At 35.7% G+C, this 15,798-nt stretch overlaps 1 protein-coding gene across 5 annotated transcripts in view; it reads left to right on the top strand.

The window, feature by feature from the left end:
* LARP4 (La ribonucleoprotein 4) overlaps nt 1–15,798 on the top strand; it is a 63,882-nt gene that overhangs the window by 26,195 nt on the left and 21,889 nt on the right. For all 5 annotated transcript variants that reach the window (XM_004429012.3, XM_004429010.3, XM_087442416.1 and 2 more), the window contains 4 exons: nt 762–898; nt 2,355–2,458; nt 5,499–5,609; nt 6,371–6,424. In XM_004429012.3, coding sequence (XP_004429069.2) covers nt 762–898; nt 2,355–2,458; nt 5,499–5,609; nt 6,371–6,424 — 406 coding nt within the window. The remainder of the gene's footprint in view (nt 1–761; nt 899–2,354; nt 2,459–5,498; nt 5,610–6,370; nt 6,425–15,798) is intronic.

Genomic DNA, 15,798 nt, shown 5'->3' with positions numbered 1-15,798 from the left:
GTCCCACATACAAAATAGAGGAAGACTGGCACGGATGTTAGCTTGGGGCCAATCTTCCTCACGAAAAAAAAAGAAAGATATCTTGGGGCTGGCCCTGTGGCGTAGTGGTTAGGTTCAGTGTGTTCTGCTTCATCGGCCTGGGTTCGCAGGTTCCGATCCCAGGGGCAGACCTATACTACTCGTCACCATGCTGTGGCCGTGATTGGCAACAAATGTTAGCTCAGGGCTAATCTTCCTCAGCAAAAAAAGAAAAAAATCCTAAAGAATCTTTTGTCTTAATTTTAAATATGTTTTAAATTTATTATTTAAATTTAAAGAAAAAGTCAAACATACTTATAAAAAAATGTAAACATTCAGAAATTTAAAATCCTCCACAATCCAACTCATGGTTTAAACTATAACTTTTCCCACATGCGTGTTCTAAGATCAATGATAAAGTGTTTGTAAGATGGAACTACACTATATGTAGCATTTTGTAACGTACTTTTAAGTTCAATATTAAGCCTTTTTCCATATCAATATAATTCCATTAAATCTGTTGTTCAGAACTATTGGGCTGTATGTATTTGGGGATTCAGAAACTTTCTGGAAGTTGTTAGAGTATGTCTGTTGTATATTATATATTTTCATAGTTCACTGTGTTATTTCTGATAGCGTAATTTTGTTTTCCTAGACTTAGTGACGAAAGTGACTAAGACGCCTCTTTAGGAGCTTTTTAAGAATTGTTTTATAGGACTGTTCCTTCTGTTTATTCCTTTCAGAGAAAATTTGTCAAAGGATCTTTACCTGATATCTCAAATGGACAGTGATCAGTTCATCCCAATTTGGACAGTTGCTAACATGGAAGAGATAAAAAAGCTGACCACAGACCCTGATCTAATTCTTGAAGTGTTGAGATGTATGTAAATCATATCTTTTAGCTTATTTTTTTAAGTCAAAAAATTAAATATTCTTTTGATTTCTGATCATATAGGGAATTGTTTTTAACTCCCTATTTTTTGCTGTTCTGTTCCAATAATTTATCTTTATTTTTACTGACTGGTATATAGCTTCTATATCAATTCTACACCTTGGTTGTTCATCTTTTTACCCACTTAAGTATAAGCAATTAAATGTCAGTTTTTTTGGCTATTAAAAAGCTATATGTGTCATTATCACAACCTGTAAAGCAATCTATATCAAACTTTTGAACCCAAGTAAGAAGTACGTTTTACATCACAGCCCAATGTACACACCACATATACACTCACAAATGAATTGTCAGTCACACAGATTAATACTAAATGTTTGCAGTGAACTCATTTTTTTTATTCTAAATTGATTTCACAAAAGTTGCAACCTGCAGTTTGACAAACACTGGTCTAAAATTTGGTAAAGAATTTATATTTTTAGATTAAGATTCTAAGGATTTTTAGTGATGTTTGTGTCTTATCAGTATTTCAAGGCAGATCTTCACTTTTATGTGAAATGTGTTGTTGAAAGCATTTAAAAGTTAAATATAGCAAGTCTAATAATAGACTTATATGGGAGTAGAGGATTTCTGTTCTTGGAGGGCTAAAAGCATTTATGAAATCTCTGATCGGTTTGTACAGACATCATTTCTTAAAATGACCCAGTCTTGTCAACATAAAAAAATTTGCCAACCTTTAAGGGCTGGAACCTAGCACATACATGCAAGCCTTCTTCCTTAACTGCTTCTTTTAGTCTCTCTACTTACATGTTCAGGGAGATGTGGCATGTTATCTCACTGAAGGGACTAGAAATAAAAGTTTTGGCTATGTGGTACTATCTTCTTTCAATATTTCCTCAAAATCAGCATCTAAAAGATGGCTTCTGGGTCTCTGTAGTAGTATGTAAGAGTAAATATGTTAAAATCAAGGCAGGATTATAATCATTTGTGTGTAATTCTTGGTTTAAGTGCTTGTTAGACTTTAATTTTAAGAAGAATTTCTTCACATATTGGAGCTCATTACATTCCCCAGAGTAGTGTTTGGCTAATGCAAGTACACTGATTTTTGTTATCTTGAAATAAAGAATTTGGTGACTCTATACAGGGAAATTGTCTTATTAGAAATGTGTTGTGTGCTCACTGAAGGCTTCTGTTCAACCCCAACACAGTGCCAAGTCACAAAGTAGGTACTCTAAATATTTGTTGAAAGAATAGCATTTGACAGTGTTCTTTGCATATTAATCTCAAAATATTTTATTATAACTATAATCTTTGATTCTACAGCTTAATTTCTTTAGGATATTAACCTCTGCTAATTTATTCAGTTGCAGATAGAAATGAATAATTTTTTAATGGCGTTATTAATATCTCTATCACTTTTGAGTAAAACTCTTTTAAATTTCAGCTTCTCCCATGGTACAAGTTGATGAGAAGGGCGAGAAAGTGAGACCAAGTCATAAGCGTTGTATTGTGATTCTTAGAGAGGTTCCCGAAACAACGCCAATAGAGGTAAATCATTAAGAATTGTTAAAGCTAAATGTTCTTCACCTGTTTAAATTGAAGGAGGTAAGCAAGCAAGGTATAAGTCAAAGCCCTCATATCAGTTACTCTGAATAGGATAAATATTAATTCGTTTCGTAAATTCTGAGATACTGGAAGAATGGTACAGAGGAAGGAAGAAGATATAATTCTATGTTCTTAGAATGATAGACTGAATATTGCAATGATACTCATTCTCATTTATTGATTTGAATGAATGGCAATTAAAATATAAGTAGCTCTTTTAGGAACTTGAAGATTCATCCAAAAGAATAAGCTTAGACAGGAATGAAGAAGAAAAATATGAATAAGGATTAATGAGCCAGGACTAACCCTCCTGGTTAACAAAATATAAAGCAAAACTGCGGTCCTAAAGATGGTGTGGTACAGGTACAAGAATAAAATAATATTTGAATGAAACAATATAATCCATAAATAAACCCTTTTATATAATTATGTTTAATAACATTTATTTAATAATTAGGTTCCACTACTCATCGTGCAGTATACTTTACAGTTATTTAAAGCCTAAAGTTTTATCTGTGTTACAGATAAAGTAACTGAGTCTTAGGATGGTTTACGTTAAGTAACTTGCCTAAGGGCATATGGGCTGTTTAAATGATAGAATCTGGATTTGAACTTGATGTTTCTGATTCCGAAGCCCATGTTTCTTAACCACTTCATACTAAGTTGTTATGTTAAGGCATTAATAAATTAGAGATGGCAAGGATTAATCAGTAACTGATATGTGGTAATTGATTAGCCATTTTAAAAAGAATTTTTAGACCCTTGCCACCTAACAAATTTGACACAGTAGTTAATCTTTTTGCCCAGAGTCATCCAGTATTAAATCTCAAGAATGAAGATTTCTAAGCTTAGAATTAGTGAGAGAAATTAGAAAAGAAACTGTTACTAGATAGATTTTCCTTTTTTTTTTTTTTTTTTTTTTGGTGAGGAAGATCAGCCCGGAGCTAAAATCTGTGCCAGTCTTCTTCTTTGTATATGGGATGCCCCCACAGCATGGCTTGATGAGTGGTGTGTAGGTCCATGCCCAGGATCTGAACCTGCGAACCCCAGGCCACCGAAGCAGAGCACGCAAACTCAACCACTATGCCACTGGGCCAGCCGTTGTTACTAGATAGATCTTTGATTGAAAACTATGAACTATATGTGAGAAGTAACAAATTGAAAGGAAAATTGCAGAATGGGAAGAATATTTGCAATATCAAGAAAAAATGTAGAGTGTATGAGCCTGAACTCTCGAGCCACAGTGCCTGGATTTGAATTTCTGCTTTTTTACTTGCTAACTCTCTGACCTTGCATAAGTTACTTAGCCTTTTTTGCCTCCATTATCTCCTCTGTTAAATGGAATAATAGTAATAAATAACTCATAAAATTGTTGTGGGAATTGAGTTAGTACATAAAGAGCTTGGAGCAGTACCTGGCACATAAAACACTCGAAGGTTAGCCATTATTATTTTTATAGTTATCATAATTCATATTCTGAATACATAAAGAGCTCACACATATGAAAAATAGTAAATAAAAGGAACCAGGCAGCAACATACTGTTCATTAAAAAAGAAGTAAAGGAAGGACAGATGACTAAAATAGCCAGAAAAAGTCGACCTAGGCAGTAATCACTGAAATTCAAATTAAAATGAGAGGATTTGGACCTTAAAGGTTCCTGTCAGGTAGAACAAATTTTTGATTGCTTTAGATCCAGACCTCTCTTGTTATACTTGGGAAAGTAAATCTATGAACAGAACTCTTCCTAAAAAATGAGAAAGGCTGAAAATAGGGATATTATTGAGATTTAAATAAATCAATTCATTAGTCATTTTAAGGGAATTAGAAATATTTGGAGAATATCTATGGGTTTTTGGAAGTAGAAATCAATGGGTGGCAGTCTGACGTTCCACAGATAGTTCTCCAAAACTGTAATTCTGGACTGGAGGGGAATTTTATTAATTGAACTTGGTGATGTTTCACCACTTTCACAAATGTCACAAAATTCAGCTGGTTGCCCACTTACCTATTTCAAGTAGAATTGGACCTAAGAAAATTTCACCACGAGTAGAGACATTCTGTTTTTTTAATTCAGTGTATTTTAAAATTTGAGGGAGTTAGAGTACAGATTAGACTTCACTGTTGTCGTGTTTATTGTTTAATCAGCTTAGTAATGGTCTCTATTTAAATAAATTGATACCTAGTGATATGTTGATATGAGACAGTTTAACCTAATCAGATTTTTTTTGATATTTGGGAATTATTGGTTACTATTAAATTTCTCCTTGAACTCAAGTAGGTATTAGACAAAATGGAGTTCGGGGGTATACAAATCTGGGTTTGAGTTCCACTTTGATAGTGTGGGTAGGTTAAAAAATTTGATCCACCATTTCTTCAGCTGTAAAATGGAGATGATAAAATCTTCAACACAGGGTTGTTTTCAGGAGTAAATCACAGTGTCTCACCTTGGATGGTATTTTAGTAGATGTTTCCTTTCAAGCTGTTGTACAGTTCTGAGTTTTGGTAATTATCTTTTTCTAAATCCGTGTAATTGTTGGAGTTTTAATTTTTGGTTCTATCAATTATGCAAGAGAGAATACATGTCTCATGTAGACAAAGCAGCTGGATTGAGTGAGAATGCATGAAAATACTTAGCACCTAGAAAATGTTAATGGGGGACATACCTTTTTTTTTTTTTTTTGGATAATGGCAGAACTCGAGAGATTTTACTGTAAGGAAAATTTAGCTTGCCACCAGGAGTGAAAAGCTTACAGTTTCGCTGATTATAAAATAAAGTTTCATCCTTAAATCATATATACAAAATGTACACCGTAACTATGCATGTTTTATTTCAGAACATAATGTACTCTCAGTAGAAAAATGGGCAGAAGGCATAAACAGTTAACAAGTAAAGAAATGGAAAGGACCAAAAGACATGAAGAGGAAAAAATGACCATTATTGGTATATTTTTTAGAGTTAACTGAAGTTTTTCTTTTTTTAGGAAGTGAAAGCTTTGTTCAAAAATGAAAACTGCCCCAAGGTGATAAGCTGTGAGTTTGCACACAATAGCAACTGGTATATTACTTTCCAGTCAGACACAGATGCACAACAAGTAAGAAGAAAACTTTTCTTCTGATTTCAAGTCCTGGTGGTAAAAGAAGCAGTGGTATATTTTAACTGAGAAAATGTGTGCTTATAGTGATGTTTGTAAAGACTGTTGAGCACCTTGTTCTCCTTTTTGTTTTTGCTTATTAATTGGTTTTCTTTTTAATCATCTTCCTAAAGCTTTTTTAGTTTCAATTTAAGAACAGTTTGTTTCCCATCAATAAAAAAATTAACACACAATTTTAACATGGGGATTGGGAACCATGTACTCAGTAATTAGTATTTGGAGTACATAGTAGGCACATATTAAATATGTAACTTCCTTTTTGATTCTTGGAATTTTGATATAATGATTTTACTCTTAATTGTTATCATGTCCTACTTAAAGATAAGAGAAGTAATATTCCTTTGAAACAACAGTATATCTAAAAGCATTTTAAAACCACTCACTGATTTTTTTTTTAGTTCATCTTAGAAGACTGATTGAACCATTTTTAAATTGACATGTAATGATATTTTGGGTCTATTTTGAATTTTGTGCGTATTTTCTGCAGTAATCCATAGTAGCTAGTCTATAATGAATATGAACTATAGATCTTAAATTTTTACTTTTTCATTCCCTATTACGTGCATAATGGAATCACCTTCAGAACTTTTTATTGTTTAGTTTAGAGATAGTTCCTAATACCAAACTTTCTTGATAGACTAAAGATGGCCTTAATGAAATGTTTGAATGCTAATGAAAGTTCCTTTCTGCTTTGTTAACAGGCTTTTAAATACTTAAGGGAAGAAGTTAAAACATTTCAGGGCAAGCCAATCATGGTAAGAAACATTAGAGGCCAGCATGAAACAAAGTTTTTTGTTGTTTGAGATTTTAAAAAACACAGATGGATAATGTTTTATAAAACCCATAATGATTTTAAAGAAATTTCTGGCTCATATGGTATGCTTCTTCAGAAAATTAATTGATAGGGCATCAAAGTACTTTCTAAATAGCAATTCTTTCCAAAGGCATGACTTCAAACAGCATGAAGTTTTAGTTAGATGCTGATTGACAACATGTATGATAATCCCAGATCTCAAAATGAGGAGCAGGAATAATTTTTTAGTAACAAAGGTGGAAAACATTCTTAATATTTTCAACCTCATCTCAATTAACTGCATCATCACATTAACATTCAGCTTTTGGGAATCTGGGAATTGTCATTGATGACACTTGCTCACTCTCTTTACATTCTAATCTGTTCTCGCATCCCATGAAATCTGCCTTCAAAACCTCTTTCAGTCACTATTGCCGTTGTTTAGGCTTGAACAATTGGAGTAGCCTTTTGACTTTTTTGCCTTTAGCTTTTCCCCCCTTATAGTTCATTCTCCACCTTGTTGTCAGAGCTACCGTCTAAAATAGAATCCTAAACATTCACTTACTTTGACATGCTCCTCTTATGTAATATAATTATTATTATTTGTAAATGCAGTACGTTATTCTTAGCAGCCCTTATTGAGTGCTTGTGTATCAGCTACTGTTCTAAGCACTTTATGTGTATAGACTCATTTAATTCTTAAAAGAACCTAATAAGGTAGGTACTCTTGTTTTCTCCCTTTTACTGGTAAGGAAAGCAAGGCGTGCGAGTCACCCACCCGGTTGCACACAGCTCGTTGTTGGGAGAAGCTGACGTTCATTAAGAGGTTATATGTCAGGCACTGTTCTAAGAACTTGACATATTTAAATCTCATGATTGCTGTGTGGTAGGTAGTATTATTACTTTCCATATTACAGATGAAGATACCTGCCAGTTGTCTATTTCCTCTGCTTGTAATGCTCTTCTCTCTATTATTTCCCTTCCCTGCTTGAGGTTATAAAGATATTCTCCTAGGTTTTCTAATGGCTTTAAAGTTTTATATATCAGATTTAGGTCTTTGATGCATCTGGAATTAATTTAATGTATAGTATAAAATAGGGATCTAATTTAATTTTTTTCCACATATGGAAACGCATTTCTCTCGACACTTATTTGTTGAGTGGTCTGTCCTTTCACAACTTGTCTTGTAGTATTGCATCTCTCAGATCTATTTCAGGTTCTCTGTCAATCTCTGCTGAACCAATATCACTGTTTTAATTACCATAGTTTTTATTATCCTTATCTTATGCAAGCTTTCCTACTTTGTTCTCATTTTTTAGAATTGTCTTGGTTATTCCTAGACCATTACTTTTCCATATGAATTTTAGAATGTTTGTCTAATACCAAGAAACAACAAAACAAAAACCATATTGGAATTAATGGGATTACATTTAATTTATTGGTTAAACTGGGGACAATTGGCGGTTTTACTCTACATTATTCAATATTATAGTATCTTTATTATGATATATTTCTGTTAATTCAGGGGTGTTGTATTTTATAATTACTTCCTTAAAGTGACTTTTGTTGCTTTTTGCCCTCTCCTTGGTATCTTACGGATTTTTTAAAATGTGTTATTGTGTGCAGCAATCTTGCTGAACTCCTTTATTGTATCTAATGGTTTGTTGTGTCTTTTGGATTATCTGCCTGAGAGATATCATCTACAAATAATCAGTATTTTGATTATTCCGTATACTTCTCATTTCTTAGAGCATATTGCTTTTTCAGAGATCTCAGATGTAGTGGTAAATATATATATATATATATATTTCATTGTAAAAAAAAGTATTTTTCTTCTTTCTCTGCCCTTTTGGTTTTTGTTTATGGTTCTTTTGATTAACGATCACATAGCAATGTTCTTGCTAGGAGATTCACAGATTTACAGTAATTTTTATACCATTCATTAAAACCAAAGGACCTCGGGGCCGGCCCAGTGGTGCAGCAGTTAAGTGCATGCACTCCGCTTCGGCGGCCCAGGGTTCGCAGGTTCGCATCCTGGGTGCGCACCAATGCACCACTTGTCAAGCCACGCTGTGGTTGCGTCACATATAAAGTAGAGGAAGATGAGCATGGATGTTAGCCCAGGGCCGGTCTTCCTCAGCAGAAAAAAAAAGGGGAGGAAGATTGGCATCAGATGTTAGCTTGGGTCTGATCTTCCTCACACACACACACACACACAAAATAATAATAATAAATAAAACCAAATGACCTAACACCCAAAAACATGGGTGCAGGAGCCAGAAATCCTATATTCCAGCCCTTGATGCTACTTTCAGCCACAAGCTTTTTGATCTTGAGCAAGTCAAGTTACCTCTTAGGGTCCTGGTTTGTTTCTTTGAAGTGTGCATGCTTTTTATTTCTGAGGTTCTGTGATTCAAAAGCAGTGATCTTGGAGGACAAAGGGATTAAGTGAATGTTCATCCACTTATTTCTCCATGTGTTGACACTATGATTAAAAGGCAGTGTTTTGTCCTGTTTTAATTGACTTTTTATGACTGAGAATATTAAGTTTTATCTGGTTTTTTGTGTGTGTGTGTGAGGAAGATCAGCCGTGACCTAACATCTGATGCCAAATCCTCTTCTTTGCTGAGGAAGATTGGCCCTGGGCTAACATCCATGCCCATCTTCCTCTGCTTTACATGGGACGCCACCACAGCATGGCTTGACAAGTGGTGCCTCGGTGTGCGCCCGGGATGTGAACCTGCAAACCTGGGGCCGCTGAAGCAGAGCGCGTGCACTTAACCGCTGTGCCACCGGGCCGGCCCCTTATCTGGGTTTTATATGGTTGATAGATGTTACTGAATATGTGTCATATAGAATATATATTTCTATATTTCTGTTGTATGTTTACTGTTTCAGAATTTTAAGTTTGAAAGTAATGTGGTGAGAAAGTCAAACAATAATTAATAATAAATTAATTAATTAAATCTCCTTCTCCCAGATTCCTCCAGTCCTTTTCCCCAGAGGTGACAAGAGATAGCAGTCCATCTAGGAATTATATATCGAGAAAAGATTTTTATCTCTTGTAACCTTTTTTAACTTAAAGTTTGTTTTGCCTAATAATAATATAGCCATCTTAGCTGTATTTTGGTTACTATTTGCTTGGTATATCCTTTTCCATTCTGTTACTTTCAATGTCTTTGAATCTAAAATGAGTCTCTTATAGACAGCGTATAAATAAACCATGGTTTTTAAAATTCAGATTGGGTAATTTGTGTGGACTTGGATTCATCTTCAAGTTGTGTTCTGGAATTTCCATTTTTTAAAAACAGTTTCCGTGGGGCCGGCCCAGTGGTGTAGCGGTTAGGTTCACGCGCTCTGCTTTGGTGGCCCAGGGTTCGCCGGTTTGGGTCCTGGGCACGGACCTACTCACCACTCATTGAGCCATGCGGAGGCCGCATCCCATATAGAATAGCTGCAACTCTACAACTATGATGCACAACTATGTACTGGGGCTTTGGGGAGAAAAAGGGGGAGGATTGGCAACAGATGTTAGGACAGGGCCAATCTTCCTCAAAAAAAAAATAGTTTCTGTCTCTCTGCTGAGATTTCCCCTCTTGTTCAGTTCTTTAAGAACGTAATTTCCTTTTTATCCATAACATATTTATTTATGATAGCCGGATTAAATATTTGTCTGCTGTTTCCAGTACCTGGGTTATCTTGGAATCTGTTTCTTTGGGCTACCATTTTCTTGATTAATGGACTACATTTAAAAAATAATGTTATTTACTTGGTTTTAGTTTCTTATGGGATATTTTAAGATTCAAGTAAACTATAGTGTATGACATTACTTTAATAAAAGCAATAGCTGTAATTATTTTTTAGGTCAGGTTAAAGTGAATTTGATATTTTAAGGATTTTTCAAGATTGGCCATTACTGATTTTTTATTATTTGATTGGTTACAATTTTGGGGGAGGGGATTCCTGGCCTATATCTGTAAGGATCATAAAACATACCTTTTATTCATTTGTTAAAGCGGTAATTTTATGCTTGAACATAGATTATTTCATTTGATATTCTCAACAACTTGGTTAGGCTTATGATTCCTAATCTAACCCTCTCATATCTTTATAGTTCTATTATACGGGTCAGCAAACTTTTTCTTTAAAGGACCCCAGATAGTGAACATTATAGGCTTTGCTGGTCATATAATCTGTTGCTACTACTCAACTCTGTCACTGTAGCATAAAAGCATCCACAGGCAATACATAAACAAGTGGTCTGATTTATTTTACTAAGTTTGAGAGTGTTTCTTTCTTCCTTTTTTTTTAAACTTAGTACAGGGAATAATTTCAGACATACATAAAAGTGGAGAAAATAGTATAATGAATCACTGTGTACCTGTTACTCAGTTTTAACAGTGAGTAAAGCATGGCTAGTCTTGTGTCATCTATATTCCCACCCGTTTTTCCATGCCACCAGTTACTTTGAAGAAAATTTGAAACTTAATTTTATCTGTAAATAAACTAGTATTAGTAGCTCTAAAAGATAGAACTTTTTAAAAAAGCATAGCCGCTGTATCTTCCTACTTTTTAAAAAATGAACAATAATTTCTGGAACATCAGTTACTGTTCACATTGTCTTGATTTCATGTTTTTCTTTCTCTCTCTTTTTTTTTAATCTATAGTTTCATCCTTTACTTCTTTTTTTTTTTTTTTTTTTTTGTGAGGAAGATCAGCTCTGAGCTAACATCCATGCCCATCTTCCGCTACTTTATGTGGGCCACCACCACAGCATGGCCTTACAAGCAGTGCATCGGTGCATGCCCGGGATCCGAACCCGGGCCGCCAGTAGTGGAGTGCACGCACCCAACCGCTACGCCCCGGGGCCGACCTACTTCTTTTTTTTTTGCTCCCTCCCCAGAGCCCCAGCACAAAGTTGTATATTCTAGTTGTAGGTCCTTCCAGTTGTTCTTTGTGAGTCACTACCTCAGCATGGCAACTGACAGACGAGTGGTGTGGGTCCGCGCCTGGGAACTGAATCTGGGCGGCTGAAGCAGAGTGTGCCAACCTTTAACCACTAGGCAGGCCATCAGGGCTGGCTCCATCCGCTACCTCTTTATTTTTTCTTTCGAAATATGCTGTTAAAATAACCATGTTATTTGTCTTACAGAGTTTCTCACAGTATACATTTTGCTTAAGCTGTATTCTTTTTTGTGTTAAAATACACATACATAAAATTTACCATCTTAACCATTTTTAAGTGTACAGTGCAGTGATATTAAACACATTCACGTTGTTATGCAGCCATCACCACCCCATAACTCTTTTCATCTTGTGAAACTAAAACTCTATGCCTGTTAAACAGTAACTCCCCATTTTCCCCTCCACCCAGCCCCTGACAACCACCATTATACTTTCTGTCTTCATCATTTTTGACTACTCTGATTACCTCATATAAATGGTATCATACAGTATTTGTCTCTTTGTGACTGGCTTATTTCACTTAGCATAATGTCTTCAAGGTTTATCCATGTAACATACTGCAGTTTCCTTCCCTTTTTTTTTTTTAATTTTTTGTTTATTGCAGTAACATTGGTTTATAACATTGTATAAATTTCAGGTGTACATCATTATACTTCTATTTCTGTATAGATTACATCATGTTCACCACCCAAATACTAATTACAACCCATCACCACACACATGTGCCGAATTATCCCTTTTGCCCTGCTCCCTCCCCACTTCCCCTCTGGTAACCACCAATCCAATCTCTGTCCCTATGTGTTTGTTTATTGTTGTTATTATCTACTACTTAATGAAGGAAATCATACGGTATTTGACCTTCTCCCTCTGACTTATTTCACTTTGCATTATACCCTCAATGTCTGTCCATGTTGTCACAAATGGCTGGATTTCATCGTTTCTTATGGCTGAGTAGTATTCCATTGTGTATATATACCACAGCTTCTTTATCCATTCGTCCCTTGATGGGCACTTAGGTTGCTTCCAAGTCTTGGCTATTGTGAATAACGCTGCAGTGAACACAGGGGTGCATGTATCTTTACGCATTGGTATTTTCAAGTTCTTGGGATAAATACCCAGCAGTGGAATAGCTGGATCACATGGTAGTTCTATCCTTGATTTTTTGAGGAATCTCCATACTGTTTTCCCTAGTGGCTGCACCAGTTTGCACTCCCACCAGCAGTGTATGAGAGTTCCCTTCTCTCCACATCCTCTCCAACATATGTTGTTTCCTGTCTTGTTAATTATAGCCATTCTGACAGGCGTGAGGTGATATCTCATCATAGTTTTGATTTGCATTTTCCTGATAGTTAATGATTTTGAATATCTTTTCATGTGTCTGTTGGCCATCTGTATATCTTCTTTGGAGATATGTCTGTTCAGGTCTTTTGCCCATTTTTTAATTGGGTTGTTTTTTTGTTGTTGAGATGCATGAGTTCTTTATATATTTTGGAGATTAAGCCCTTATCAGATGTGTGGTTTGCAAATATCTTCTCTCAGTTGTTAGGTTGTCTTTTCATTTTGTTGATGGTTTCCTTGGCTGTGCAGAAGCTTTTTAGTTTGATGTAGTCCCATTTGTTTATTTTTTCTATTGTTTCTCTTACCCGGTCAGACATGGTGCTTGAAAATGTGTTGCTAAGACCGATGTCGAAGAGCGTACTGCCTATGTTTTCTTCTAGAAAGTTCATAGTTTCAGGTCTTACATTCAAGTCTTTAGTCCATTTGGAGTTAATTTTTGTGTGTGGTGTAAGGTAAGGGTCTACTTTCATTTTTTTGCATGTGGCTATCCAGTTTTCCCAACACCATTTGTTGAAGAGACTTTCTTTTCTCCATTGTATGTTCTTGGCTCCTTTGTCAAAGATTAGCTGTCCGTAGATGTGTGGATTTATTTCTGGGCTTTCGATTCTATTCCATTGATCTGTGTGTCTGTTTTTGTTCCAGTACCATGCTGTTTTGGTTACTGTGGCTTTGTAGTATATTTTGAAATCAGGGTGTGTGATACCCCCAGCTTTGCTCTTTTTTCTCAGGATTCCTTTAGCTATTCAGGGTCTTTTTTTGTTCCATGTAAATTTTAGGATTCTTTGTTCTATTTCTGTGAAAAATGTTGTTGGAACTTTGATAGGGATTGCATTGAATCTATAGATTTCTCTAGGAAGTATGGACATCTTAACTATGTTAATTCTTCCAATCCAAGAGCACGGAATATCTTTCCATTTCTTTGTGTCTTCTTCAGTTTCTTTCGGCAATGTTTTATAGTTTTCCGTGTACAGCTCTTTCACCTCTTTGGTTAAGTTTATTCCTAGATATTTTATTCTTTTTGTTGCAATTGTAAATGGGATTGTATTCTTAATTTCTCTTTCTGCTACTTCGTTGTTAGTGTATAGAAATGCAAGTGATTTTTGTATGTTGATTTTGTATCCTGCAACTTTACCATATTCGTTTATTACTTCTGAAAGTTTTCTGGTGGATTCTTTAGGGTTTTCTGTATATAAAATCATGTCATCTGCAAATAGTGACAGTTTCACTTCTTCCTTTCCCATTTGGATCCCTTCTATTTCTTTGTCTTGCCTGATTGCTCTGACTAGGACTTCCAGTACTATGTTAAATAGGAGTGGTGACAGTGAGCATCAGTTTCCTTCCTTTTTAAGCCTGAATAATGTTCCACTGTATGTATATACTGCATTTTGCTTATCCATTCACCTGTCAGTGGATGAGTGGTTGCTTCCATGTTTAGATTGTGAATAGTGCTGCTCTGAACATGGGTGTAGAAATCTCTCTTCAAGTCTCTGCTTTCAATTCTTTTGGGTGAAGAAATCCCAGAAGTAGAATTGCTGGGGTATATGGTAATTCTTTTTTAACTTTTTTGAGGAACCTTTATATTGTTTTCCACGGTGAGTGTACCATTTTACATCCCCACCATGAGTGCACAAGCGTTCTGATTTCTCCACATCCTCACTAACACTTGCTGTTTGTTTTTTTTTATAGTAGCCATCTTAATGGATGTGAGGTGGTATCTCATTGTAGTGTTTTTTTGTTGTTGTTTTTTGTGAGGAAGATTAGCCCTGAGCTAACATCCATTGCCAATCCTCCTCTTTTTTTTTTTTTTTTTCCTGAGGAAAACTGGCCTTGGGCTAACATCTGTGCCTATCTTCCTCCACTTTATATGGGACGCCACCACAGCATGGCCTGACAAGTGGTGCATCAGTGTGCACCTGGGATCCGAACCCGGGCTGCCAGCAGCGGAGTGCACGTACCTAACCACTACGCCACAGGGCCGGCCCCTCTCATTGTAGTTTTAATTTGCATTTCCCTAATGATTAGTCATGTTGAGCATCTTTCCCTGTGCTTAGTGGCCATTCGTATATCTTCTTTGGAGAAGTGTCTGTTCAAGTCTTTTGCACATTTTCTCATTGGCCAATTATATTCTTGAGTGTAGTTTAACATGATTCCCTGTATTTCAAGCAAATTGGTAGCTAGATCTAGAGGCTTGATTAGGATTGGATTTGATTTCGGAGCAGCCAGAACAAAAGCGTAAAATATATGTCGTTGTGTCTCTCTTTTATGCTAGCTGCTACTGATCTGTTAATTCATTAAGGGTTGTCAAGTGTTGCTATTTCTGTGCTATCTTTTTTCCATTTATTAGTTGAAACACTTCTATAAAGAGAAGCTTGCCCTCATCTGTATTACCCTGAGGTACAGCTCATATATGAAATGCATGATAAATGCTTGGTTCTAGCTTTTATTATCAGGGTTTGAAAATAATGTGTTGGTTCCCTAGCAACCTTCAAAAGTGACCATTCAGATGTTTTTTATTTTTGAGTATTTAAACATATTTGGTGTATTTATTGTCCTTATTGATGAAGTACGGCTTCTTTGAATTGACTCAGGAATCCTTTTGTCATGGCCCTACTAATTTTCAGTGGTTTGCTTGCTCTGTAGTGTGGCGAGATGTTCCAGGCTTTTGTACATTTTGTGTCCAAGGCTTGGGGTCAGCCAAGTCTCCAGAGTCCCCATGTTACTTTTATGGGAAAATGACATTTTGCAGTCCACTGGCTAGACACAAGGAGTGCTTGTGACTGCTGGTTTGGTCGTTGTTTCTGAGCCTTTTTTTGGACAGAGCTGTGAAATACATATTTTGTGTTCTTTTAAGACAAAATATGAGTTTATACTGATGCTTCCGATTTAAATTCAGGCTACATGGTTTTTACTTCTTCAGTCACACATCTGTGTTTCCTTACTCCCAGTGACCCCAATATAATTACTGAATTGCTTTATCCCACAATCACACACAGAAGTGTCACAATAACAATAGCGATAGCAATATAGTTCTGA

Source organism: Ceratotherium simum, chromosome 17 (assembly GCF_057802395.1).
Source record: "Ceratotherium simum simum isolate JZ-2026a chromosome 17, ASM5780239v1, whole genome shotgun sequence".
Taxonomy (NCBI): Eukaryota; Metazoa; Chordata; class Mammalia; order Perissodactyla; family Rhinocerotidae; genus Ceratotherium; species Ceratotherium simum.
The sequence above is the reverse complement of the archived record's forward strand: the minus strand, read 5'-3'. Positions and strand labels throughout refer to the sequence as shown.